Raw genomic sequence first — 24,959 nt, forward strand, 5'->3', positions numbered from 1 at the left:
GAAAGCGTGGGAGGGAGACAGGAAGTCGGTAGGTATGCCTAGGCCCTTCATGGGCTGTTGCGCAACGGATTATTTATTTATTATATCGTTGGGTGTAAAGTTTATCCACCGTGCTAAGAAGTTAACATTGGTCTCTGTATTTCACGAGAGGAAAGGAAATAGTAAGAGAAAGTTATTTCGATGATAGGAAGAAGTCACATGCCACGTGGAATGCGCAGAATCAAGTTACATAGAGCTAAGTCTGTAATGGTGGTTTCGAATATTGCAAAGTTAGTGCGGAAAGTTTGTTATATCTGATACTCGTACTTTCTGTTCAAAGAAGACAAACATTTTAGATACAAAGCAGTGAGGAATTAACGATCATTATGAGCTTTTAAATTTTTTGTTTGTCACTCACTATATAAATACTTATTAGTAGTTTCTTATCGAATCGGCCTTCGTCGCAATAACAATTTATTTATGGTATTTAGCGATTTACTATTAGTTTTAGACGCATGGTAAAATGGTGGTGAGGGGATTGACAACAGTCATTACGAAGGAACGGACATAAAATTACCAATCTTAGCAATGTGAACTCATTAAACGCTCTCCTTCGTTACAGTACTGCACTACATCACTACTTAACATAACTGTGTATCTTTTTTTAGTATATCGAAATCAAATAATCAATATTTTAGGTGTCAGTGAAGAACAAACAATACATAACTTAAATAACATTGCATTTTGCATCCTGAATACATATATGTGATTTGTGAATTAATCATGATGTGTGTGTTAACACAACATATGAACAATAACTAAAAAGAAAAGTTTTAACTTTAAATCCTGGAAATCTCCAACTTCTAGGGGGAAATATACGCAGAAGGGACGTCCCTCAAGTGTGCATCGGATTCATTTTTCAAATATTCTAATATCAACAGTATCTGTTCAGCAAACAAAAACATGAAAAAAAAAGAAAGAGGAGATGGTGGGATTTGAACCCGCGACCTTTCACGCTTGACGAAAAATAAGGAGACCAGCGCCTAAACAAACTGCTCTACGTTAACTTTATAACGTGATACCCTTAAAAACATCTTGACGTTTATGAAGACTTCCACCTTCCTGTGTTTCAAGCACATTTTCTCGACAAGTCGTGTAAAATATATGTTTTTGAGAACTGTTCGATATTATGCAAGATATTGTAAATAAAATGTCGCATCAACTCCTCACAAATTTGCTTCTTTCTGCACAAACTTGATGGCAATTTCCTCCAGGTGGAGAAAAATTCTGTTCAGTGTTTAAAATCCCCCAAATTTCAAGTCGAGCAAGCAGAATCGTAAATATCCTTCAAGGTTCTTTTTCCAATTTATTATTTCTGTTTGATTGCGTATTATAATAGCGGTTTATAGTTTCTAAGTTCATGGGAAGTGTTAAATTGACAACCTATCACCGCAGCGTTTTTCGTCTAGTGGATGAACCTACTCAAAGTTGGCTACTCTCACCTGGAGCTGAAGTGCAATGTTGCTAAGTTTACGATTTCGGGACTTAGAATTCTTTCCAGGCGGTCAAATAAGATGTTGCGAAGTGTACACGTGTGTGGAGGAGGCGTCATGTTGAAATTGACAACATGGCGTCTCGAAGCCAGAGGTGTCCATTTTGAATCAACCTACCCTCAACCTCCGAGATCGCAGTCGCCCTCCACCGCCCACACCCTCATAAGTCTCTCGGAGGGTGAAGGTGAGGGTGAGGTCTGCCCTCATAAAGGTCGCCCTCCGGAGGGTGAACACCTCTCCTCGAAGCTCATTTGATCAACGTTGCAGCCTTGTGGTCGTTTTGTAAAAAAAAACAGTAAATACCTCATGTAAATTTCAGCTGTATACAGTTTGTCGTATAATTTTTTGTCGGACGTTTAAGGTTTTCATATGACTCACCATTGTGGAAAAGTACAGGTTCCGTTCATGGCTGTGTGTGTCCATATAGAAATAATGGGTGAGGTACACCTTATTAGCAAAGTACGCTACAATTTTAATAGATATAAATCATTAGTAACTATTTATTTAATTTCAATAAATATAACGTATATGATAAACTACCTAACTCTCTAGCCTTCTTGAACCAGAAGGTTCATGGCTGCAGCAACACAGGCCTTCAATCTGTCCCTATCGTGAGCAAGATCTATATACTCTTTTCCATCCCTACCAATTTCCTTTAGGTCCATCTCAACATTATCCCTCCATCTTCCTCTTGGTCTTTTACCATCAGGTTTCCCAACAAGAATCCTATAAACTCTCCTTTCCTCTCCCATTCTTGCCACATGGCCTGCCCACCTAAGTCTTCTTGATTTAATTATTCTAATAATGTCTGGACATGAATACAAATTATGTAGTCTAAATTATGTAACCTCACCTGTCTCCTCATCCCTTTTACGCCCAAATATTTTCCTAAGGATCTTATTTTCAAATACTCTGAATTAATGTTCCTCTTTCAACCTATAACCTATATGACACCTTTGAAATATAATCAATCACTTTTTTCTCCAAACAATTTGGATCTTAATATTGGATTTATACAAAACCACAACAATATTTATTGATTGATTGAATTTGGCTATTTTACGCCACTTTTCTGGCTAATCGCGACGACGAAGACAAGTAACCATATGATGAAATTGATGAAGGGACATTCTCAAAGAACACCCATGTCCAGACTGGGATTTGAACCGGGATTCTTGGTGTCATAGGGCACTGTGATAACCACTGCGCCAAGGAGTATTCTAAAACTGGTATTCTGGTATTGTGTGTAATTTTTACGTAACTTTCATAGGATTTTCAACCAGTGTAGTATTTTGAACAATTTTTAGATTTCTTTTTATTTCATTACACAATTAAGTGGAAAATATTTACTAAACCAATGGAGCCTAATAACTCCTCCCTCCTTATATATTTCCATGATTCCATGAAGAAGGTAAAATGTAACAGAATTTGTGATTTCTGTAAAGCATGTGGTTGGAAATGTACTAGAATAACTCACCTCCCCTTCATCGCCACCGCCTCCGCTGCTTCCGCCGAAAATAGTCCCTATGATATTGGTGAGAAACTCGATATTCCTCCGCTCCCTGACCACCATGCCCTGCAACTCCCTCACGTCCTCTGCCTGTCGCTTCTTGTCACCGGCGTCCTTGGCCAGGACCTCCATCCCCGTCTGCAGGATCTCGTCCTCCAGTCGCTTCTCCACCTCAACAGCCCCCAGGGCGACGCTCGCCAACGCCGCCAAATCCTCCACCTGCTCCTTCAGCTGCGAAGATGATGAACACAATTAGTCCTGCCTCATACTTTGAGCACATAATATATCACCTATTACCCTAAAGGGGAACTGGGGGGGTGGAACAAGGAAAGTTTACTTTATCTTAGTAGGCAAGGCTTAGCCATAGTGCAGGGGCAAAAGTAACGGGGGGGAGGGCTGGCCCCCTATTTGCCGCCACTGACTCTGTATATTATTTGTGAGGGTGGATTCAGGATGTTACAGTGGCGAACGACACCCTGAAATCAAGGGGCCATATATGGGATTCCTGGTGGGTGTACACATTGGTTTGGACCCTACTTTAGACTGTAGGTCAGGGTGTGAAATCGTTCAAGACAGGTTGGGGGAGAGATCTTAATTCACACATAAACAAATAATATATATATTGTACAGCACACCTTTATTTTGTTACTATTAGTTTGCATTGTCATAAACCATTTCCTTCCCGTTGGAAAGCCAATCATTTTTTTCTCAAAGCACAGTGGTTCAACGGTTTCTTGTTTTCTTCCACACCAGAAAGCAGAGGGGCCGTAGGGCTGGCTACCCCAGCTCTGACACTGGACCCAATGTTACCAAACCCCTACGTAAATTACAAAATCTTAACACCCAACGGCAAAAGAAATGGTATGCGAATTGTCCATCACCATTTTCCTCCAGTTCGTTTTCCACAATATGATGATCGTGAACTGAATTAGAACTTCAATAAGCAGAGCAAAACATTCTCTTCGCATGAACGAAATTCCATTTCTTAAAACAACAAAGGATGTAGAATAAAAAATAATGAAATTAGTGATGGACAATTTGCCCACTATTATCTCTGCCGTTCACTGTACAATCTGTTATCCTATGCATATGAGTAAAGGGTGGTTAAACATGTCCTAATAGAGTATAACAACAACAACAACAACAAATGCATACATATCAAGGGGTCCCGGGTTCGATAGCCGGTGGACATAGTGGTTCGGATCCCACTTTAAAGTCCCGATTAGCCTTACAGTGCGTAAAGTGGTCTTAAAACACTAAATCAACCACCGAACCAAGAAATGCATGCAAGAACTAATATAGTGGATAATACTCGTACAAGTATGAGTTGGTAGTGGGGTACGCGATGTGACTGAGGGTCTTCAAGATTTTTTTTCCTTTCTTTGCAAGTGAAAAACCCTGCCAAAACGAACCATGAAAGACGGTTTACTATTAGACTAAGGGAGGAGCCGAAGGGCGACAAAACAGGCAAATTGATTGGTCTTTTTTCCTTTCTTCTTTTCCAATTTTGTTGGAAGAGGGTGGAACAAATGTGTTCTTTAGTGCTTCACTGTTTTGTCACATTCCTTCGAGAAAAAAAGTGTTAAGTGTGGAAGGAGAAGGACGTTCAGGATTGAACTAATTGTTTTCTTCGTGAATCTTGCGCTGTGAACAGGGCTGTAATTGTGGTGGATGGGAAGATTCCTTCACCATTAACTGGTGCTGGACTATAGAAGAATATGACATCCTGCCACCAACACACGTATGTGTTCTGCAGGCGAGGATAGACTGCAGCTACCATAGGTTCAGCCTTCAGTGTGATGCAGAGCAGAGAAAAGAAGTAAGTCAGACTGCAGTAGTGTCTATCAGCATCTCATCTTATCGTCCTCGTCTCCACGACCCTCAACATCCAGCGTATATTTCAAATCAGTGGCAGAAAGAGTGGGAACTTCGACATTGCCTCTTTGAAATAGAAAAGTGCGCAAACTGAACCAAACCAACTTTGAAGTAATCACTCTGTCTGACAATGAATTGCAATGTCCACTGGATGTTGAGGGTTGTAGAGACGAGGACGATAAGTGGAGGTGCTGAAGTAACTCAATCCGGATAGTTTTTGAAACAGACGCGTTTCAAATGTGATAAAATGCACTATAAAATTTTCGAAATGTTACTGACAATGAATATGCACCGTATCAAAATTATCAATTGAAACAAGTAATTCGTGAGACAATATAGAGCGAAGAGACAACACTATATACGCTAACGTCTTGAGTGACATTGCCATTTAATAAAGCGTTACAGACCTAATTAAGTTTTTGGTATGATTCATTTACTACTTGCAGGGTGGTAAGCAGTGGCGTTGCCAGAAATTTCTCTTAGGGTACGCTCAAGGGCAGATAAAATATTTTTAGCCCCCCCCCCACCCCTCAATCAAAGTTGTGCTATACTGGAGCATTCTCGTTCATGGCTTAAATTCATACCTTTAATGTAATTATTACAAATATTTTGTTCGAAAAATTTATTATTGTTAAAAAAATTCGGCATATAAATTTCCTGTATTTTGTAAACAAAGTAATATTATTAAAAAGAAGCGACATACGCTTTCATCAAAGGAAAGCTTCTGTGTGCTTTTTGTAATGGAAAAAAATCATGAAATAACATTAAAAAATTAATTTACCAAAACTCATTCAGTCACAGTTACTGGGATAGTAAATATAATTCTGGAATTACCATTTTCATAAAATTTATTCAACAATTTTTTTCTAATTTTTGTAGGTTTTGTCATTGTTTTATGTGTGTTAAAACTTTAATTTGATCATTTTGGCGATCCCAGAAGACGGCTCCCAGCTCGGTCCCTCCGCTTGCTCCACCCAAGGGCAGAGTTAAAATTACGGTCAACGTAATTTTAACAAACACAAGAGAACAAACCAACAATCGTCAAGGATGGAAAGCGATTGGCAACAAGCACTGCCGCATCTCCTAACCTCGGAAAAATGACGTTTTGTTTATATTTTAATATTCTAACGTTAATGACAGGAAACCAAATAAGATGGAGAATCTAGAAATGTTCATTTTTGAAGTAAAACTGAGATATGTTAGTCAATTGTAAAAGCCAGTTTGTGTGTTTTATACTATCACTAGCTGATTGACCGGCGTTGCCCGGGTATTTATTTATCCCAATCTTCTATTAAAGTTGTCCAGGGGCACACCGCAGTCATTCGTAGTGTCACACTAAAATCGATCGTATTCGATTATTTTTACATGTCACCTCCCTTCCACCCTCTTATCGATCCCAAAAACTATAGATTCCACACTAATATCGATCGATTTCGATTATTTTTACGTCACCTCCTTTCTCCCCACCCAAAGGGTTCCAAGGGTTTGAACGGCATTCGTAGTGTCACTACTCATCTTAGCGACTCCGAAAACTATGGATGCCACACTAATATCGGTTGTTTTTTATTATTTTTACATGTCACCTCCTCCCACCCCAATCCCTAGGGGTGCCAGGGGTTTGAACAGCATTCGTAGTGTCAATATTCATCTTAGCGACCCCGAAAACTATGAATTCCAAAATAATATCGGTCGTTTTTTATTATTTTTACATGTCACCCCTTACTACCCTCACCCCTAGGGGTTCCAGGGGTTACTTACCCCTGGTGGTAAGTATGTGCTATGAGCACTTCATTCTTTTACGTGAGTAAAGTCTGCGTATTTCCAAGGTTACTCTACAATGAAATGGTCAACATTTTTCAAACGCTAAATGAGACGCTACGTAAACCTAAATGCAATACGGAAATTTTAAAGCGGTTGTTGAATGTAGTTGAGTTATTGCAGGTTGTATGTTTTACATATTGCTACAAGTTTAAGAAAAACAGGAAGCAATTTGCACTTTAAACATTTTTACCAACTTGCTACTCTAAAACTTTAAAATAAATATAAGAACCTATTATAGAATCTGAAAATACGAGTAGATTGTACCTAACGTTAGTAGTTTTCAACTTTTTTCAGATTATTTGGTCATAAACTTTTACGGCAGCCAATTGCACCGTATTCTATGACACATACTAATAAAACAAGCTGTAAAATCCCGCAATAAAACCACACTTCTTTTCAAAGTACAATTATTCAGAATTCTCCATATTTTACTTTGAACCCATTGGTTGTTAAAAGTTGTATTGAAATTTTAAAACTATAAAATATTATTTTCGTTCCGTGAGGTCTATGGCGTCATCCTTCGGGCTCCGTCTACGGGACGCGCGCAGGTTCGAGTCTCCTGGGGGAAGGGTAACTCCTTTTCTCCTGAGATTTCGGCCTGTGTATGGGGCCACGCACCATCGTGAGGAAATTGGAGAGCTACAAATGAGTAGCGTAGCCTGGTCACGGAAACCCTAAAAACGACTTGGGGTTCGTCGTGTTGACCACATGCCACCCCGTAACTTGTTGGATGTTCTCCCACCTCGAGCGAAGAGTGAGTTGGATCAGTTGCGAGTGAGGCCGGTAGTTGGTAGGCCTGGGCTCTCAATCCTGAATGGGCTGTTGCGCCAAGAGTTATGTTATGTTAAATGTTATTTTCATGTAATATAATAGACTGTTGCGTCATTAAAGTTGCCAATACCGCAGATAACGTGTATCTGTGCCAATACTGTCTATAGTATGTACTAAATTAGAAAACCAGCAAGGCGATGTGCAAACTTTAGTGGCGAGCGTCCAGGGTACGTACGATTTACGCACACTACTACTTATAATAATATCAATTCCATCTATCATCCTCCTATAATATTCAATTAGATTAATGGAAACCGCTGTTTCGCTTTAAAATTTCAATCGGGGCCTTCTCGATGGCGCAGTGGTAACGCCTTGGCTTTTATTCAGGAATCCCGGGCTCGATCCCTGATGGATACACAAAGTGCTTCTAATCCAACGTTACACTGTAGGTCCAGTCCCTATTAGATTCTCTGGGCTGTGGTGTTGATATAACGCCGTCGCCTTGCAATTAAGGGGTCACGGGATCGAACTCCCGTAGACACACATTGCTCAGTGGTTCGTATCCCGTACGCTATCCCAATTAACCTATATGTTAGAGTTGGTTCAGCACTAACTTTGGCACACGTTTTTTTTTATCTCTCGGAGCGGAGGAGAAGGAATTTACGTGGTTTGGACCCTACTTTAAACAGAACGTTCAGTTTCTCTATTTCTCTATTGCCGATCCAATCAGCTGAATAAATGTTATTTGTATCTATGTATTTCTGGAAATCGAAATCGCAACCTGCCATCTATTGTCCACCGCAAACACTTCAGAAAAACATTCATTAATTTCTAGTAATGCAGAAAAGAATCATCAAGAATAAATTTTCAATCTTGCACAAGAGTAATTGCATTTGTTATGAAGCTGTTGAAAACAAGCCTAAAAAAAAACAACTAATGCACGTGCACATGCACATGAAAACTAGATGAAACTACCTCTTGCACATTGCAACATACCGTGCATGAGCCTTGCACTGGGAATTAACTTCATCTAAGTAGCGCATAAAAGACAGTTATCGAGTCGCATGTAATAAATAATTTCCGATGTGTATCTATGGGCTATGTGTAAAATAAATCGAATTGATAAAAGAACGATAAATGTACAATGTATGCATTACAGACGATTTACGGCGTTAATTATGACATATTCATGATCTTTTTCGGAAGTGTGAGGTGTACTGGCAACATTGGTCGTGTCAGAAGGATCAAGTGTTCCAGATATTTGACTATAGCTCCGATTTGGTTCCACGTGGTGAATAGTTGGTGTCTGCGCCGTTTGCAATACGTACTGGAACGGTGCACGGTTTGGTATATGATCACGTGCTACATGCTAACCAGTCATATGTAAATTGAAAGCAGTTGACAGGAATTTGTTGAACCTTCTGATCTTTAGCATCTACTTGGTTGAACACAATTTCTTTGGACCAGCCTGACACTAGGGTGCACCAGCACTACACCTGGTGTCAAAAGGTGTAGCGAACTGGACGAGGCCTGTGGTAATCAATGCCAAGATGAAAGAAAAGATTTAACACTTATCGTGCAAAAATATTAACTTGCCTACATCCACATCTATACCTAGGAACATATATCTATACCTTGTATGGGATTAAAACCCGCACCCTCTGTATTGATTGATTCAATGATTTGGTGTTTTAAGTCCACTTGATGCACAGTAAGGCTAATCGGGACTGGGCCTACAGTTTGAGGTGGGATCCGAACCACTATGTGCCTCCATCGGGTATCAAACCCGGGACCATTTGATTACAAGGCGACGACGCTGCCACTGCGCCATCGGGGAGCCCCCCCTGTTTTCAAATTGCCTGTATCAGACAAGGTATCAAACGCATAGACTGAAAGATACCGGACCGTCCTTCACTGTATGTAAAAAGAAGTTGTTAAAAAAACGACTCTCTCACTGCTTGGTGGTCTTTTACACACGCGTTCACACATTTACACGAAGAATCTGTGCTTTCCCGGTGGCCTATTAGTTTTTTCCAGCCCCCGTATACACTACGTTGTATACCTCGCTTTCCTCTTATTACGTAGCATGTAAGGAAATTGTTCAGTCGGACGTAGGCTGTGAGAAAACTCTCACTTTCTCCCATGCTCTTGTGGCTGTGGTAAGTTTCCATACCGTTCGGAGCTTTTTGTACACGTGTACAGTCACGACACGTCTCGGTTGTAACGATCCCACTGGAAGAAAATGGTATCATTACCAGTGGGACCCTCCATCTTTTGAGAAACATTGCGTGAGCTAAACTCGGAGACATGTTTTATAAATTCAATAATATACGTCACAAGTAGGCCATGATTTGCCCTAAATGTCTTTTTAAGTTCCTAGGCTCTTACGCTTAAAAATAGTTTCAGGACATTATTTAGAGGAATATGTATATTTTGCAGTAGCTGTTTTGACTACTTTAGTCAAAGTGCCTGCCTATTTTCAAGATAACTGCTCTTTGAGTACCACATTATGGAAAATGATCTGTCGATGTTCATGTCTCCTAGCGCCTATTTTGTATTTTCGTGCTTTTTACCGTGCCTATTTTGAGAGTTTCCAGCCTTATCTATCCTCATCCTGGTCGTAAGCCTTTATCCTCCTTTACTTTCCTAATAACGATGTAACCGCGGATAGTGTAAATAATAGAGGGCGCTGACAAGTATCATATTTGATATGTAACAAATTATTATGAACTATGTTGATAACACTCACTCAGTAAGTAAGTTGTGAGAATTCTTTAAGGTAGAGCGTTTCCACAATACATTCCGTGATTATAAACGACCACACAATTATAATTATGTATAGCTATTACGAAATAGCTGGAATAACAATAAAATAATGAAAATTAGCCAAACGTAGCAGAACAACACATTTTAGGATGTAAGAGAAAAATTAATGAAAATAGTCATGGACAATTTGCACGGTAATACTCATGGATCCGTGTATGCTGTATGAATGAATGTTGCGAAGAAACTTAAAATAATAATAAGAAGAAACGTAATGGTCGACAAGTGAGAACACACAAAAATATATTTCGATTGTTAATGTGTTATTCTAAATGGCATTGTTAGAAGCAAATTGTGTCACTGTTGATGTTTACTGGATGTTTAGGTTTGTACAGTGGGATCCATGAGTATTACAGTGCAAATTGTCCATGACTATTTTCATTAATTTTCTCTTACATCCTAAAATGTGTTTTTCTGCTACTTTTTACTATTTTTTCCTTTTTTCCTTCTTTTATTGTTATGCCATTTATTGTTGTAGTTAACGCCAACAATTACACATCCACTAAAATTCTTTGAGCTGTTCTTTCGAATAATATCCGTATAAATTTCGTAATATACATAATTAAAATTTTGTCGTCGTTTATAATCACGGAATGTTTTTTTGCACACGCTGTGTAATGTCAAAACCTGCTTTCCTAATCTCAGGGACTCTATTCCTAAAATAAAATACATGGGTTGTAAATTTAAAAGTCACTATCAGCAATGTCAGTTGGGGCCCATGTCTACGTCTGGAGTGCCAAACGTTGTGTGTGCACGAGGTTGAAATTAATCCCATTTTGTGTACTGTCCTAAAACATGTTTACAAAGATAAAACAAAGATTGTGGATCAAAAATCAGATGACGCGTGGCAACAAAGCACGAGAATGTCATCACGACTTGCATGAAGCCTGTAATAACAATACCTAACCGTATCTGATTGTTGCACAATGACTAAGTGCATTTTTTGAGGAGGTTGGGATGTGTCAGTGAGAAAAACTCGAACATGAGGAAAATTGCATCATGCTGAGTTCCACATATTGCCACCAGTGTGCATATGATAAATATGTGCGTTTAAAAACGTAAATTATTTGGTGTGCTCAAGCCCCACAGGCCGATATATCGGACAAATCTCACGGATCAGGATAACCAGTAGGCGCTGATTGGCGCTGAACTGCCTACTTGGGTGGAAATCATGACAACCGAGCTGGCTGCTTGACTGGTTTTGAGGAATTGGCCATATTATAATTGTAACTGGCTATCTTCGACTGGATTCTGTGGAACAGATAATCAGATATAAGTTTGACCATGAGAAGATAATCTGTGAGTTTGCCAAAGAGAAGTTCTTGTCTGTGATTTCCGAGTGTTGGTTGTTTTTCTTCGCTTCTCGATAAAATAAGAAGTAACGATATATTTAGTTGAACAAAATAATTATTTTGTGAATGAATCCTGCGAATCTCATGTGTGAATATGGATACCCGAGTTCATTAGAAAGCTTGTTCAGTACACATTGATTACGATATTTTCTTTAGAGCCAATTTCTAGTCCATGCATTTATTTTTAATTTTTAAAAACAGCAGTAATTCTACTACAGCGTTCTTCAAATTATTCGTCCATCTTTATAGATTGTCTGCTCTGTGCAATGTCTTATGGGAACAAAGAATACCGACAAGTGCGGTAATAAGTATCCTGTGAGGCGAAAACTAGCAGATGGGTAGCCAGTCCAGCGCCAACTAGAGCTACTGGAAATCCAGATCCGTGTGATTGGGCCTTAAGTTGGCTCCCAGTACTGTCTAGTATTACCCCTGACTATCTGCTAGCAGGAATGGCGCTTGGTGACAGGAACTCTTGTTTTGTTTAGAAAATTATTTCAATCTGAACATCCAGAATCGGGGCCATGGCATGTGTAAGCCTTCACAACGCCTCGTTAGATGCTGATAAGTTAGCCTTCCCCTTGGACTGTTGTGCAAAGCGTTTTATTTGAACTTTATGAGAGCTTTGAGAGGCGAGAGGCATATATTGGTAGGAAGACAGGCTCCTGCTGAAGGCCGGAGCTGGTTACTTTTTTGCTTTCACTTGTTTCCACGCAGAGAAAAACTTCTGGAATATAAAATGTCTTTCCAAGACCGGATCCAATGGAACTTGAGCATGCTCATTGAAGTGACGTCAGCGCTTACGTCAAGATTGTCTTGGTCAAGGTTTACCATCTACAAATCTTATTTTTAAATGTTTCTGGAAGGGTAATTGTGAACCGGAGCTGGGAAGGTAAGGTGAGCCCGACAGTGGTGTTAGCTTCAAATACATTCGATTGATTGATTTGTTGTTTTAAGTCCACTTTATGCACAGATAGGCTAATCGGAACTCGACCTACAGTTTAAAGGGGGATTCGAATCATTATGTGTCGAACTGGGGACGCCTTGATTACAGAGCGACGACGTTACTACTACGCCACCGGGATGGATTGTTGATGAGATCATATCACCTCTATTTAACGCAGACCACCGTGGCTACGATGTCAACGATGTCATGGCTGCCAGGTCCAGGTTCGAATCCTGAACTGGGCCAGGGTGTCCCTTCATCAATTTCATCATATCATCATTCAGCCTCGAGCAATTATCCAATAGTGGCAGAAAAGGAACACTAAATGAAAAGAATCAATCACCCCCTTTTAACTCGAGTTAACCAAAAAGATAGTCAAATGCAGCAATAGATGGCAGAGCTGTCTTCTAAACGAAGCACGTGATTTAAAAATTCCTTTAGGAATATCCATTTGCTAAAACCGGAGAGATGTAGATAGTAGTAGTAGTACTGACATTAATTAGCGAAAGGCTTTAAGATAATTAATATTAACTTAAAAATAAATTATTAACTTTCTACTCCTCTCTCTAATGCATTTAAATTTTTCATCCATTATTGCATTTGAAGAGTTTATTCTACGCGTATTATTAGTATACTTGTTAAAGAAATGTAGATGATTTCCTGGAACTATACTTCGTCCCAAGGATCTTTGGAGCAACGCAGTGCATAACGAAAGAGACGGGGAGAAAGCGAGTGGGCGGAGCGTAGCAGTGCACTCTGATGAAAACTATTGGTGGCTGCAGTCGCGTTGCCCCATCCGTGCAATCCCTTTCTCTCTTGTACGTTTATTGGTCGAGTCCTCTCGAGTCACAACTTGCACAGATGACTTATTTCGTTCGCTTGCTCCCCAGTTTCTCGGGACAGAGTATAATACCATTTACATTTTTTGAATATTTACTCGAGCTCTGTGTATGAATTTCCAGCAAGAGTTCATTAACTGCTTCTTTGTATGCAAGTGTTTAGTAATAACATGTTAATAATAGCCAGTCAAGAAGACTTCCATTACATTAATATAATGACATATTAATAAAATACATGGCGATTTCCTCGGTAGTAGAGCCAGAGTTTTCTACGAAAATGTACATTGACGAGTCTGTGCAAGCAGTACTACCACACCCCTCAAAGAAGTGGACCATAATCGTGACCTTGAGATGCCACTCCGTGTAGAGTGGTTGCGTGTGCCACAACATGTACTCAGTGCAACCGTGCATGTTTATTGTTCATGAATAGTGAATACAGTAAAACTTCGTTAATCCGGACGCCGTCAAGCCGGACTTTGCTTAATCCGGACAGGCAAAAGGCAAAAAAAAAAAAAGATAAATAAAAGCAGAATGCAAGGTTTTAAATGTGGCTAGAAGTCAACAAGAGAACTTCCCAAAGAAGAGGCAGTGAACCACTGATGAAATTCTGTTTTCCGCAGACTTTGTACTGTACTTAGGCATATGCCCTTTACACACATCATAAAAAACGTGTTTTGTTGCTATAAACGGAGTTTTAATGCACTTTCTACTATTCATTTAGGTTATTTCAGTTAATCCGGACTTTTGTTAAACCGGTCCCCATTAGTCCGGATTAACGAGGGTTTACTGTACTGCGAACGAGTTCACATAAACAATGATTGTTTGTTTGAGTGTTGTTTCAAGTTCACTTTTATGCACTGATAGGCTAACTGAGGCCGGACCTACAGTTTAAAGCAGGATCAGAACCGCTATGTGTCTCCACCGGTTATCGAACCCGGGACTTCTTGATTACAAGACGACGACGCTACCACTACGCCATCGGGATGGCTTAAACAATGTCAAACGGCATTTCGGAATACGTTTGGCCCTCAAAGACGCAATGTGGCATGAGGTTTCTGTCATTATCCATGTCACATTAGCACATGTCTTCGCCAATGTTCAGACTCGCATACAAAAGCTATTAGATGCAGCAGAGAGTTATTTTCAGCATATGTTATACACAGACCTTGTTTTATAAAAACATCCACAGCAATACAATACTCATATCTGAGACGCCCTGGGTCTAAAACTCGATAATTCACAAACCGAGAAAAGTAAAGTGGAAGTTTCCCTTTGTCGGGGATGTTTGGGTGTCGTGAGGAGCATTGGCCTCACCAGGTTCCAGGGAGAGGTATATGTGTGCATACAATTTTAGGTTGGCATTCATTTTTCAGGGGGGGGGGGATCCCTGACACCCAAGGTTAATTCCCATCCTGCGTCCCGGACTGAAAATGGGCGTCGCTTCATCTTCAACAATCATCCTCGTCGTAGCGATTGGCCTAAGGAGATCGACATAAAATAAGATAATTAAAAATTCAGGCAGGGACGAAACACCGGATATAACCCTTCCGGAACTTGTTTAGGAGTAGGAAGTTGACTAATTCTTGTTTCCAGTGACTCTAATCGCACACACAACGACCGGTTCTGCACTGTCCTGAGGAGAGACACGCCAGATGTAGGAACCAAATCCTAGGAACAAGATGTTTGGCTTTTTTCTATGTGTTGACGTTGTAATTTCACTTTCGTCCAACAGGTGACCCGGTTTCCCACTCCCCACCCTGAGTTTTCTTTGGGAAGGGTCAGCCAGAATGTGGTCATTATCAGGAAGTTGCTTGTCTCTAGAGGTCGCCACTTTCTCTGCGGAGAACGTGGTTGAACTTTCACAGATACTTGGCGCGGAGGGATTCTTGCGTAGCCAACGACCTTCACAGCGCTGGTCCACGTTTATTCAGTTACGGGACTATTTTTTGTAATGTTCTTGACGTAACTTTTCGCCAAAGAGCACGTGACCTTCACAGACGGTCACGTGACGACCACTTGCGAATATTATGCTTGTATTCTTGTTATTTTACTCGACCAATGAACACGTGAGAGGAGAAAACGTGGTTCCAACTACCAGCCCTTTGCAGCAGTGCCATGCTGGTTCACTTAGCACACTCGCTTTCTCTCCTTCTCTGCCGTTATGCGCGGCTTTGTTCCACATGTTCCTGGAACGGTGTTTTTGATTCATTGATTTGGTTAATTTCATTTCGCTTTTCTGCCACTTCTGGCTAATCGCGAAGTTAAGGATGACTGATGATATGATGAACATTATGAACGTCATAAAGAACACCCATCGAACCCGGCACCTCTGGCGTCATTCCGCGCTATGCTAACCACTCCGCCACCGAGGTCGTCAGCTGAGACGACGTATAGATGCAATTGGGACCCTGTCTTTTGACTAATCCCAAATTACCTCTTAGTTAAGTTCACGGATTGCACAAAGGAAAATAACGACACAATAGTTTCCAATATAGTAACACATTTGTACAATCACCATGACAGCATAAATTTAACAGCCATCTCTTAGATGTTCAATATTTATCAGAAACTATTTGAACAAAGGAAACACGTATCAATGTCGCAAACACTTCAAAATTGTTTTCACTAAATAAGTTATTATCAATTATTATGAATGTTAATATGTGGACAGTCATAGCAGATATGGACTCGAACCCAGGAACTTGGGTGTTGAGATAGGAAGTCGAACACAGAACGAGCTTTGCAGGTATGTTTGGTATGTCTCAAGAGGTCGTAGCTACAGTGAAAGCAATTTTATAAACGTTTTATAGGATTCCAAAGTCTCTAACGAGATCGGAATTCTCGAACATTAAATCTCGTCTCGTATCGATATTTAAACGTTTTCTCGCTGGACGAGACTGAGACCTTTAAATAAAAATTGTCACTGTTAAGAAAAATATCCAAAGAATTCTGCTGAAATTTGTACTAGGCCTGTAGAATCCTCTGTAACAGTGGTTCTCAACCTTTTTCAGCCCAGGACGCACCTAGAAGAATATTATATTTCATGGGACCAATAAGCATGGGCGCCTGCAGAATTACTTGTAAGGTTATGTGCATCCAGCTTATAATCATATTTTTGCTAACATCGAGTACTTTGTTCTATTGATTTGCTTTATTTTACTTCGCCTTTTATGCCACTTTTGGTTAATTTGCAAAGATGGGGATGAGTGATGACATGATGAAATTGATGAATGAACACTCAAAAACATCCATACCCAGGCCGGGATTCGAACCCCGGGACCCTTGGCGTCTTAGCGCTATGTTGCTAACCACTCCTCTTGTACGCTTGTTTCAACAAATTACACACACTTCATTCTAGGAAAGGAAATATGTAATTTAGAAAATAATTGATTCTAACATCTAGCTAAACACACATGCTTAAATTGAAAACATTTTTTTTTCTTACTCGCTTAACTAATGTGACGGTTGGGGCTGCATTTTCCACACACCACACAAGCTGGTGTATGTTGGGTACAATGGTAGTTAACTTAAGTCGTAAATCTATTTCTGTAGTTGCTTTTCACTTCAATCAGAGATGAAAATCCATTTTCACACAAATATGTGGTAGATACCGGCATAAGCAATTAATGCCTCATCCGAAAGTTCAGGATACTCACATCTTAAAAATATCCAAAACTTTGTTAAGTCTGAATCTAAAAATGTAGTTTTAATGCCAGAATCACAGCTGATATCATACAATTGTTGTTCTCTTAGTTTTACTGACAACATACGCGTATTTCAATTTTCAAAATACAAGAGTGGATCTCGAATCCAATTCAATTCACCGTAACTTTCTGGAAAGTAATTAATATTCAGTCTCGTTACAGATGAGATAATACAGACTCGCAAAACTCACTAGGTAGGAAAAGGTCATTCTCACAGAAGATTCTAAGGTATGGAAGACAGATTTGTTGCCATTTTTTTTACATACACTGACCACAAACTGTTTTTTTCTTTCTCGAATACCGAAACGGAAACGACAGATATCTCACTCCCTTGAGTTAAACATCAGATAGATGCCGGTACCAAGGAATGGTTGAGCGTGAATAGCAGAAATGTAGAGTCTAGACTACGTACAACAAGGGTTGAAATTAAACTGTTAAAACGATTTATCTCAGTATTTTAAATGTAATAGGTTATCAAGATGCAGTAAATACATTTTCGAGCCCGTCTTCGCAACCCAGCAAACGCCCCCTTGGGGTACAGCAGTGGGTCGCGCCCCATAGGTTGAGAAACGATGTTTTGTGAGATGATGTACGTATTCGACGGAATAATTCTTGCATTGTTCTGTTCACTTTGTACGTGCAGCACGACCTCTTCGTCATGAGGTAATTCCCACCTGAATATCCCTCTTTTTCATTGTCTGGCTACGGGAACACCCAGCGATAATAAATTCTCTTCATTTTCATGATTTAAATTGTTGGTTTTTCCCTGCCCTTGGCTCAAATTCCCCATTTAGGGTAATGAAGCACTGTGGCTACTCTTCTCGGAAAGTGCGTACATCGCAATTGTCCTTGTGGGAGCGGTCGCGATTGATATGTTCTGAAGGCAAATAATTCTCTCTCCTCAGAGGGGGAAGGTGGTTAACGGGTCAAGGCGTCCATTTCATCTTTGGGTCAAGTGTTGGCTAGGTGTCTCATTACGCAAAGACAATGTCCTTCGGTGCAGGTGGTGATGGCCACATGTTTGTGGAAGCTGCACGCAAACGTACGTACAAATGGAAGGAAATGATGGGTTGGTTATGAGAGGTTTACCGTAGGCTGCGATTTGATTTTGATTTGATTTAATTTACTTCGCTTCTTCTGCCACTTTTGGCTAATTTTCGAAGATGGGGATGAGTGATGATATGATGAAATTGATGAGTAGACATCACAAACGTCCATGCCCGCGGCAGGATTCGAACCCGGAACCCCTGGCGTCGCAGGGCGATGTGCTAACCACTTAGCCACGGGGGGCGGCGGCTGTGATATGACTTTTGGAAGTTTTTATTTCAGTCTGAGTTTGTGTTTAAAGTCCAGTTTATGCACATATAGTGTAACGGGACTACACCTACAGCATAAAGTGTTATCCGAACATCTATACGCCTCCACCGGGTAACGAACCCGGGACCCATTGATTACAAGGCGTGGACGTTACCGATACGCATTTATTTCTTCTACATTTCTCATACCTTGTCCAACACACCTCTTTCTTTACTTTATCTATCTCTCTCTCTCTCTCTTTCCATCTCTTTCGCTCCTTGATTTCTATGTTTCCCTTTCATTCGCTTTCCAATATCTTACTCTGTTGTGTCTTTATTTATCTTCCCTTTCTCTGTGTGTTTCCCTCACTTCTGTATTTTAGTTCTTGCCTCCTTCCTCTCTCTTTGTCCGCCTGTGTGTTTGTCTCACTTTATCTCACTTGTGTTTCTTTTCTCTTTCATTTTTTTCTATCTCTTTACCTTCCATTCTATCATTCCCTGCCACTTCTTTTTGCTTCTCTTCTATTTCTCCTCCAAAGCGCTTCTATCTTACGATAGCATGAAAATATGACGTCAGTACACCTAACGTTTCGATTCTGACCCTCCTTCCCCCCTATCCCCACGTGGAAAATTTTCCGAAGGCACCTATACAAGGAAGTGAAATTGCTATGCTATGATTTGCAGATGATATGACACTCCAAATTGAGGATGAATCGGGTCTTAACAAAATACGAAACGAAATGGAACAAGTTCAGAATTATAAAATTAAAAAAAAAATGTGAAGATCCAAAAGATACTTGAATGCAATAGACACACATTATGATAGGGCAGACTAGAATCGACGAACTGCAGAAAATCTATCTTGCTAATTCAATAACTAATTTTCGCAGAGGCAGGAAAGAAATCACAAGTACGCTAGCGCAGGCAAAGAAGAGTATTTATCAGAAGAAACAATTGTTTTTAACCACCAGGAACATAGATTTGACTATTTAGAAGATACTGGGGAACGGAGGGGGGTATAATGTTTGAATGGACAAGAGAGCTTGACCTACCCACCTCAGTGTTGAAAACGTAAGAAGAATATTGGTTGGAAGTAGTTACAAATCTTCACAAAATGACTATGTTTGGGCGTATTTTATTTCAGTTAAGATTCAGCATATGTCTACTAAAGTTAAAGCATCTGCAAAACTTAACCACACAAAACTGTCAAAATAATAATTTTGTTAGTGTTCATAAAGTGAAGGTTCTGCACTCATAACATCATATAATGAATGAATATAATTCACTGAAATGGTGGATATGTCCACGTATAAGAAATCTACCTTACACACCGAGAAAAAAGTTTGTTCTTGTGTAGATAGATTTTCAGACCTATGGTGCCTTTTATACCTGCAGCAAAATTAGTTTGGTATTGACGCTTGTGAAGCACGTGTTGAAATCGGATCTACGTCACTGCGGGAGGTTGGGTTGCTGGCATGCGAGCCAATCAAAATCTGCCCAGTGCTTCACCCAAGCCCTGGTTACCTAGCAACAGAAAACGTTTATCTCGGTGTTGCCGCTTATCGGGCGATTCTTCCTGCCATCAGATTTCATGTTGGGAGAGGACGTGTTGTTTGTTTGTTGCGTTGCGTTGCTGTGATATTTTAACCGGTCCGTTTGTTTAGTGTTTATTGAATTTAGAGTATTCTTTGTTGTATATAGCGTGTTGTTTTTTGTACATAATTTTATGTGTTCTGCTTGAGTGTGTCGTGAGCTTGTGTGTAGAATATCAAGCACAGGAGGCAATACTCGAGATGACAATGTACCAAAGAGGCCATGCACTAAAAGAAAAAGGAATTCTTCTCAATGGTCAAGCGCGGGAGATGGTTTGTTCCGAGTGCAAATAATTTGAGCAAGATATAAACAATGGGGGTCCAATCATTTCTGTAAATAAAGTTCTGGACAGGACTGCTGCTGCTTTCGGCGTGTCTAAGAACACCATTGTTACCATAGGGAAAGAAAAGTATAATGTGGTAGAAATAAATAAATAAATAAATGCGAGGCTTCAAAATTGGAAACGCCAGGAAAGAAGAGGAATATCAGTAACGCGTGACAAATTTAGATACCTTTCAGCAAGATGCTATTCGTCGCCATATTTACTCTGTTGGGAAACTGCGCGTTTCGTTGAAAGATTCGGCATTTTTTCAAGGTGGGGAAACGTCTTGAAGGACAGTCTTAAAATATCTGGGATTCTCATACAAAAAAAAAAATAATGGACGCAAAATAAAGTAAAGTATGGAGGCATATGAGGATGTGGATGTAGAGCTCCACACATTCTCGACCTCGACCTAGGCTATATTATGGAGGTGATGCGGTGATGTGGTTCACCAACCGCCTTTACCGCAGGTTAACCCCAGGTACTCACTTGGGCTGAGTCGACCCTGGAGCCGCTCGGGATATTTGAAAAAGTTCCACAAAGCACCGCGGGTCTCAAGCGTGAAAGTCAGACGCCCCACCAACTGGATTTTGTGCAATTCAGTTGCGGCATAATTGAAAGACGGGCAGACTTTAACGGCGACTTTGGAAAGAAATGATTATTGAAAGTGTATATACAGAATGGATTGAAAAGGTAACCTGTAATCAATGCTCGTTTCGTTAATTCGTTCATGTTGTAAGGGAAATGGAAATGAAGAGAGAAAACAATAACACATTCATCATTGTTGTTATCATTGTTATTCAGTTTTCCTCGAAAAACAATAACACATTTCATTATTGTTGTTCCTTTTCATAACACGTTTTCCTCGACACAGCGTCAGACGGCTGCCCTGCGTACCTTACCGTACCGTACCGCATGATATGGCGACACTGTGACGCGTGTTCCTTCAGCTCTCAATACCAAACTAATTTTGCGGCAGGTATAGGTACTGCCCTCAAATGAAGTGATTAGTACTATAATACTATAAATTTGGAAAGTATTTCGTTTGTAAATGAAGAATGTAAATAAAAAATAGAGATGATAAACCTTTTCTCGAGCAGGCCCTATGCTGTCAAAACTAATTAATAATTAGTATAATACTTAACAATGAGATATTAGATGTAAAGTTAGAAGTATTTTTTTTCTATGAAGTAAAGAAAGCATACTAAATAAAAATGGAATATCATAATATTTTGTACTTGTTCTCAAGATTTTCTTTGTTTGATTTCCGCTGGAAAGATTTGTTAGTGGTTCGCATCTTGCTGTACTGATTAGCCCCATCTGTGTACAAGATAAACATTTATTCGAATGTAGTGGATGCACGCATCGTTTTCATACTGGTCTGCTCTACATAGCAATTCACATAGTGTAATTGATATCGATTCATAGACACTGATAGGTTCAGTTTATAAAGAACAGGTAACCGAATTTGTATACTGTGTATGTTACCATGACTACACGAATTTGTTATACAGAGACGAACATGGACTAAATGAATGCATGAATATGTTATGATTATTGTGATCAGTTATGTGTAAACCGATGTTGTTATGTTCAGTGATTTGCCTATTGACATTCATTTATCATGCAATTAGTCTAAAAATCGGGGAACATCAGACACTAGGAAGTCACATTACACAATATGAACGCTTCTTCTCTTCGTAACGCATTGTCAGTACACAAGTTAATGTACAATGAAATAATTGTTGACGAAATTCGACGAGCTGTGCAACAAATAATTCAGCGTGAGACACAGAATAATAACTCCTTCCTCCTATGACCTTCATGGATTAGAGAAAAAAAAAAGCAATTAACCCTAATTACACGGCTTTGAAGCGAGATATTATGTCATGGTAGTCTAGTGACCTTCGCTTCCCATCCCTCTTAGGAAATGCAGTTTCGAAACATTTCTTTGTCACTGGTCAGAGAAATCGTTCGTCACTTAGTAACTTGTTGTTCAGGGCCGGGTTAGGGCGCGGGGCGCCGCCTTCGAGAGGGCGTCAAACGTGGGTGTACTCCTTGAGCAGCACCAAAACCTTAATTTTAGTTATATAAGCATGGCTATTTGTTTCAAAAAGCGTTGTTACAAACCAAATAACACGAGATGGACAGAAAGAAGTTTCGAAAAAGGAAAATAGATGGCAGTGTAAGCTAAAAGAATATAAATAAATTGTTGGAGGACAAATGTCGATTTAATGAAAGCAGAAGTAAGACAATAAAGTGTAGAAAAGATGAATGCAATGTATGAAAAGCAGATAATGGATGAGAAGAAAAATAAATGTGGTTTTCATTACTCAAAAAGTTAAAGCGTGCAGTCAATTTTAGGTAAGCATAAGATACTACTTAACGAAGTAAATTAGACTCGAAAACAGCTTCTGTGTCTTTAGTGTTAACATCCTTCCAAGGAAGAAATTTATGAATTTACTGCTGCATAATATAATACGTACATTGCAAAATCATGTAGTAATTTAAGCTAAGAGATTACTGTTATTTTTACATCATTTTGTAGGTTTAAGATACATTTGCATTTCGTATTTCCAGTGACAAATTTATACGATTTTTCATAAGAGAAATGTTTCAATTCTTAGTTAACGCTTGCTAGAAATAGCAGTTCTAGCGAGGTATTTCGCTAATTTTCTCATGATTTTCGTAGGCGAGATAGTTACCTCATTCACCTCCCCAGACCCTCCTATTTAGTTTACATTAGTATCGAAATGTCAAAGGCGACTTCAATTTCAACAATTTTAAAACTGGCTAAACTGAAATCAAGACGCTCTGATAATATTCCCAGAAGATAGTGATCGACATATAGACAATTTGACTTGATTCTTAAGCCACTGAATACAGTGACGTTTAAGTTAAGGAAGGTAAAATTTCGTCTCTTACGCTACGATACCCCAGAACGGACGACCCAAGGTCACGATTCTGCTCTCGCAGTGTAGCCAGTCACCGGGGTTTTCTACCCCTACCACTACATTTCTTTGTATAAATAAATTATTAACAATATATCACAGTATTCAATTGTGATTCCAACAATAGCAGGCCCAGCGGATGGTGAAGTGGTAAATTCGATGCCTCGGAATCGAGGGGTACTGTGGGTTCACCACTCCCATGCTTGATTGATTGATTGATTTGGTGTTTTAAGCCCCCACTTTATGTACATTAAGGCTAATCGGGGATAGACCTACAGTTTATAGTTGGATCAGAATTACTAACTATGTGAATACACCGGGAATCGAATCCGGGACCCCTTGATTACAAGGCAACGAGGATACCGCTGTCCCATTGGGACAGTGGTATCCTCGTTCACACCTTCTGTGATTGAGCATCTTTTCATTGGCAATGGTGCCTTCAAAAATATATGACTTTTCACATGGTCAATACTGGTTCATTTTGGAAGACAACCCTCTATGTCTGGGAGACACAGAGAATGTTATACAATTTCAGGAAAGACTTTTACTATGACATATTATGTTCCCAACATTACTTATATCTTGGTTACAAACCACAAGAGCAGCAGACTTTAATGCACAATGATAGATGGCAGGTCCATAAACAATAAATTTTATACGTTGTTATTGGAATAAATCAAACTGATTGAGAATATATTTTAAATAAGGAGTAGTCAAATTATTAGAGAAATATAAATGAAAGGTCGGTAATGTAGAAGAAACGAAAATAAAGTGATATAAACGTTAGAGAATAAACACTTGCGTTAGTTCGATTGAGGCAAGTTAACTAACCAGTCATCGAAGATAATCTGTAGTGCTTATTCGAAGTATAACATATTTACTAAATCAAGTTTTTAAGAATTTTCATATCACAGTGCTTGCAAATCAAAAATTACTAGCATTCATCTAAGGAGGAACCTTTGCAAACTGTACCCATCGCGTTCCGAGTCTTTTCTTCAAAGGGTTCTGAGTTCGATGCCCGGCGGATGCACATAGTGGTTCGGATCCCACTTCAAACTGTAGTCCCAGTCCCGATTAGCCTTACTCTGCATAAAATGGACTAAGAACACCAAATTAATCAATCAATAAATTCAAATGCTTCGAGAGCTCGTTTAGTTCACAATGTATCCGGTTCCTGTCGAGTCATTGACGTGCGCGACTGAAGGACGATCTGGTAAAATTGCGTCAGTGTGCTGGTAGAGTTTGATGTGTAGAATATTTGATTGATTGACTTTCTTAATTTACTTTGCTTACTTTTGGGTAATCTCAAAGATGTAGATTAGTGATGATATGATGAAACTGATGAAGGGACACCCACAAGGAATCCATTACTAGTCCGGGATTCGAACCCGAGACCCCTGTCGTCGTTGCGCACTGTCGAAAGCACTGCACTATGTAGGTACGCGTAGGTTTAGTCAAGATTAGTCTATATGTGCATTAAGCGGACAAGTCTCCCCCCGCAAAACAAACGAAAAAGAAAACTGCAGGTTAGAATTACACGTGTCTACCACACCAATCAATGCGAAATTTTCAGACCACGTCCTCAAGGTCACTTCCGCATTCACCCTCATCTCCTCATAGTAACTGCA

At 39.7% G+C, this 24,959-nt stretch overlaps 1 protein-coding gene across 1 annotated transcript in view; it reads right to left on the reverse strand.

Annotated features, from left to right (window-relative positions):
- The window catches only part of LOC145996754 (uncharacterized), an 80,753-nt gene that overhangs the window by 34,006 nt on the left and 21,788 nt on the right, over nucleotides 1-24,959 (reverse strand). Inside the window, exon 3 of the mRNA XM_083133283.1 lies at nucleotides 3,010-3,273. Coding sequence (XP_082989409.1) covers nucleotides 3,010-3,273 — 264 coding nt within the window. The remainder of the gene's footprint in view (nucleotides 1-3,009; nucleotides 3,274-24,959) is intronic.

This window comes from Lepisma saccharinum, chromosome 13 (genome assembly GCF_977018435.1).
Source record: "Lepisma saccharinum chromosome 13, izLepSacc3.1, whole genome shotgun sequence".
Classification (NCBI taxonomy): domain Eukaryota; kingdom Metazoa; phylum Arthropoda; class Insecta; order Zygentoma; family Lepismatidae; genus Lepisma; species Lepisma saccharinum.